This window comes from Ananas comosus, linkage group 1 (assembly GCF_001540865.1).
Source record: "Ananas comosus cultivar F153 linkage group 1, ASM154086v1, whole genome shotgun sequence".
In the NCBI taxonomy this organism is placed as follows: domain Eukaryota; kingdom Viridiplantae; phylum Streptophyta; class Magnoliopsida; order Poales; family Bromeliaceae; genus Ananas; species Ananas comosus.
Genome location: NC_033621.1, coordinates 4,664,401 through 4,668,893, shown reverse-complemented (window position 1 = coordinate 4,668,893; position 4,493 = coordinate 4,664,401). Strand labels below are relative to the sequence as shown.

Below are 4,493 nucleotides of genomic sequence, written 5' to 3'. Positions count from 1 at the left end.
AAGCCGGCCGGAGCAAGCTTGCTCCGGCCAAGCCCGAAATAGGGCTTATTTTGGACGGGTTTGTGTTCTGAGCTTCCTGAGTCTCCCCGATCTCTGCGGAAGGGAGCACGATGATCGTAGCAAATTGCTGATCATCGTGCTCACCTTAGATTCTGCCGGGGAGACTCCGTTCCGCTGTTTCGGCGGTGTCGACCCTGTCGAGCCTGTTTGGCTGCTGTTTTGGGTTTGCGCACGCTTATCCGGCGATCCGAGGATGTCCTGATGCCTCCGGAGGTGAGCACGGTGATCGTTGGTCAGTGCTGATCATAGTGCTCACCTCACTTTGGATCAGCAGTGTCCGGTTAGCCCTGTTTGGCGCGATCTTCCCCGACTGCGCGCTTTTCGCTGAACCTTTGGGTTGCTCCCGCGCTTCCCACAGCGAGCCGCTGTGCTCCGGATCGTGAGCACGGACTCCAGTACGTCGAGACCTGTCAGTACGTGTCTCTGCGGACTTCGGAAGTCCTTGGTTTGCATGCACGAGCCGCTTGATCGCTCAAATTACATAAAATGATGAGATTTTATGTAATTAGAGGGTCTTTTATGCATTTGTGTATTGTGTGGCTACCGTGGGCAGCGTGTGTAAGTGTGTCTGACCTCTCGATTGATTGTCCATGATCCGTTAGCTCCCGCGAAAATCGGTAGGTCGATTTCGGTGCGTTTTTCGGCGAAATTCGCCGAAAGAACGCGGTTTCGGTTCGGATTCTTTCCGACGGTGTTTGGTTGCTTCGTGTTTTGTCGCTGAGCCTTGTTGGCTGGTCACATCATCAATTTTGTTTTGGTCGATGGATGAATGGTGTGAGCGACGGTGGTTCGGTGTCGAAATAGCACTCGGGAAACCCGAATTCGTTACGATTATCGGGCGGATGATTTATGGTTGTGTTAACTCCGTGTCTGCTGCAGGCATCCAAATTGGTTATGCTTTGAGGGCAGCGGGGTGATGTTGGCCGAGTCGGGTGAGTTCGCGGACACTTAGTGGTCCGACGAGTTCGGTTGTGGTTTTCGGGACTGTCCGGTGAGTTACGAGTAATCGGTTTTGAAGAACCGAATTACGGGGATCTGTGTGTGGGAGCTTTGTGAAGTCTCGTGCTTTGGTATGTGTAGTGTTGGTTCTTGACTTGCTGGATTTTTAGGATCGTTAGCGCTGTGCTGTACCCAGCGTATCTTCGACCGACATGTGAAGGTGAGTGATTCGAGCTTGAGGTAGTCGGTGAGGCGAGCGTATTTCACCTCCATTCTCCTGTTTTTCTTATTCAGTATATTTAGCTCTACAGTCAGTTGTTTGGTTATGTTTGCTTATCGTATTTCGTTGAGCTGCATTGGTTTAGTGTTGATAGAATTGGTAGAGCAGGCGTGCATTTGTATTTTCAGTATCTCTGTGGACTTAAGTTCAGGCGAACAATCGACTCTCTTGTCGTGTTGTTTCGATACGGTTGATCGAGGTTTCGGCTTTGTCGCCTAACTTCTATTAGTTGGCATTGTAATATGACTCGTTGTTGGCTTCGGCCAGGCACCGGTTAGCCGGGTTTTTTTTTGTTTTGAGACATACAGATGGACTTAGTCACCGGCACTTAGGGGTATTTCATGAAAGGATCTGTTGAGCACGATCGGAGGTTGTACTTATCGGATAAAGGATCGTCCTGCGGGGCGGAATGATCAGATGTCGGTGCAGTTAGAGTGACAGCGGGCAGCGCTTTGAGGGTCTGGGGACCAATACATTCCAAGCACAGTTGGGACTACAGTTTCTATTCAGTACTTTGAGCATCTTTGCGATTTGTTATCTTATCAGGTAAGCGGTTTGTTTATTGCTTGCTTATTTATCTGTTGTAGCTAGGTGTAGACTTTTCATATCAGGCATCCTATATTGTTCATCTTCTCCTTTGGTTTCGGTGATACGGCTATGCCTTCGTGGTCTGTCGTACCCACGTGAGAAAACCATGGTTGCGGTTTCTCACCCGCATTTTCCCCCGCTGACAGATAGACGAGGAGTGGATTTTGGGCTACGACACGAGAGACGAATCCTAGCTAGCTCTGCGTTTAGCGATCGCACACCCTGGTGTGTATTTCTTTCCAGGCTTTATAGTATTTAAATAAACGGTTCAGTTAGATGTTTTGAATGTTGTGGTTTGCCGTTATGCTATTAGAGATGATCTTATGATTGTTGAATGAGTTGTTTTCTCGTATGCAGGAGATTATGAATGTTTTCTATACATGAGATTGCGAGTTTTCAATTATGCTGGTTTTGAGATCCTTGGTTTCTAGATTTGGATTTATAAGCTTTGCGTTTCTACCCTCGAGTAGCTTTTTTCAAATAGAGTTTCCGTAGTATGGGAAACAGTTTTAAAAAGCGTTTTCGCAAATGCGTAGTTTATGTGAATGGAATTTGAGTTAAACAAAAAGCCTTCCGTGTGGGAAGCACTTTTAAATAGGATGATTGTGTACTGTGCATTGGATTATTCCAGTGGACCTAAGGAGTGCTTAAAGACATGCATTATCTTTAAAATTGTTTAGCCTGTTGGAAATTGCCTATCATTAATTGCGATTGTTGATTGATAATTAGTAGGTTGTGGGATTGTTCCTGTTGTATAGCTGGTACGCCGTGACAAATACAAAGAGACTTGTCCGAGTGGACAGAGGAACGTTGTATTTGTGGCGCGGTCTGTTTACGTTCGCGATGGGCCAGGTGAAAAAAAAAAAAAAAAATGGCACGTATTTCCGGGCAACTGGTTTTTAAAAATGACTTCTCCAAAATCGGCGCGCGGCGAGTGACACTTACTTTGGATATGTACAATAGGAGTGATATTAAGCCCTCTCTCAGGCCTCTCTTCTCATATCTTAGGCCTCTTCTCTCCCTCTCACATAGGCTCTCTCTCCTAACGTGAGAAGGAAGAAAAATCAAGGAGAAGGAAGAAGAAGACGATAAGAGAGAAAGAAGGAGAAGGAAGAAGGAAAAGGGAGAAGATAAGCTGAGAGAGGAAACAAACTATCTCCCTCCACGTTTTCAAGCTAGGGCCTGGTTTGGAGCAAACACCTATGAGGTAAGCCTCAAATACCCTAATTGGAATCTAGGTTTTGGAAGCGTTTTATGGTTTTGAATGGTTTCAAATAGAACCTAATGAGGCTAAAAGACATGATTACCTCCAATGAAGCGCTAGAAACCATTCGTCCCAATAGGTGCTAAACTAGGGCTTGGATTTTGGGTTTTTGAATATGAGGACTTGCATTTTTTGATGGGTTAAGAAACCTAATTTCTAATGTCCCAAACGTGTTAGGCGAGACTGTTCGTCGATCCGCTCGAGCGAGTGTGGAGGATATGCCGATTCGCATGTGCTCTTAGGGTTTGTTCTGACCGCAGGCAGTGTTTCTGAAGCGTCGCCTGTGGGAGCCGCCGACGCGAGTTTGTAGCTTACGAGTACTACCACGAGGTGGGTGAGTGACATCACCCAACTGTCACCCAACGCCACGCCACGAAAACGTACAATTTGGGTACCGTATTTGTGGCTTGCGGTTGTGGGCGTGACCAGTGTGTATAAGAGCTAGTAAGAGCAAGGCAAAGGGAGAGAGTCTAGGATGACTAGTGACTCCTAGTGTTGGATTAACTAAGGTTACAGTGGTGATGTGCGACTGGTGAACCAATATGACGGCGGAATAAATGATTGGGTTTGGGAGTTGGTTATTGTGTACTCTAGGTTATGGCTAGAGATGATCCAAGTGTCATTAAATTTTTTGGTTTGAGTGTATTGTGTTGGCGGGGCGCCGAAAACACGATGCCGAAAGTCGAGAATAAGGACATTTGGCAAGCTATCGCCTGATTGATGGTCGTTAAATCGTTATGATTTGTAATGAACGACATGTTGTTGGGCTCTAAGTAACTTGGACAAACTGTTTGCGTTTCGGACGTGGCTACCAAAGAGACGCTAGTGATAGCTCGGACCCGCTCGCACACTCAAGAGGTGCCCGAGTCCAGCGGTGCCTCAGTGGCGCCGGGCAGCTGGACCTATGAGGCTGCAGGAGTTGGCGACGCGCAGTTTTGCGCGTGGCACGAACGGGTTTGATAGGCTCCAGGAGATATTTGGGAGCAGCAGGCAATATGGCGGCGGCTGCGGGCGACAGTCTAGGGCCGCGGTCGCCTGCGCCTTCGGCTCGCTGCCCTGATGCGGCCGGAGGGGGCGGGTTGGACGACTTGTTCGGTTTCCGAGGTGGTTCGCGCTAACCCCGACCGGTGGGATATTCCTTCAGGCTAGTTCGAGTTCTACCTACCCCGCAGCGTGGCGGCTGGGAGGCGGAGCGTGAGCGCGGCTACGTGGTGCTCACGAGGTTCACGAAGTTTCGCCCGCCTACCTTCGACGGAGAGGTGGTGGATCCAACGACGGTGGAGTCTTGGCTGACAGCTATAGAGACTCTATTTGAGGATATCTTCACCTTGGAGAAGGACAAGGTGAACTTGGCCGCTCATT

General features: G+C 48.3%; 1 protein-coding gene across 1 annotated transcript in view; it reads right to left on the bottom strand.

Moving 5' to 3' along the window:
- LOC109717817 (probable serine/threonine protein kinase IREH1) overlaps positions 1-1,272 on the bottom strand; it is a 30,517-nt gene extending 29,245 nt beyond the window's left edge. Inside the window, exon 1 of the mRNA XM_020243747.1 lies at positions 1,212-1,272. Within this exon, the coding sequence (XP_020099336.1) occupies positions 1,212-1,272 (61 nt within the window). The remainder of the gene's footprint in view (positions 1-1,211) is intronic.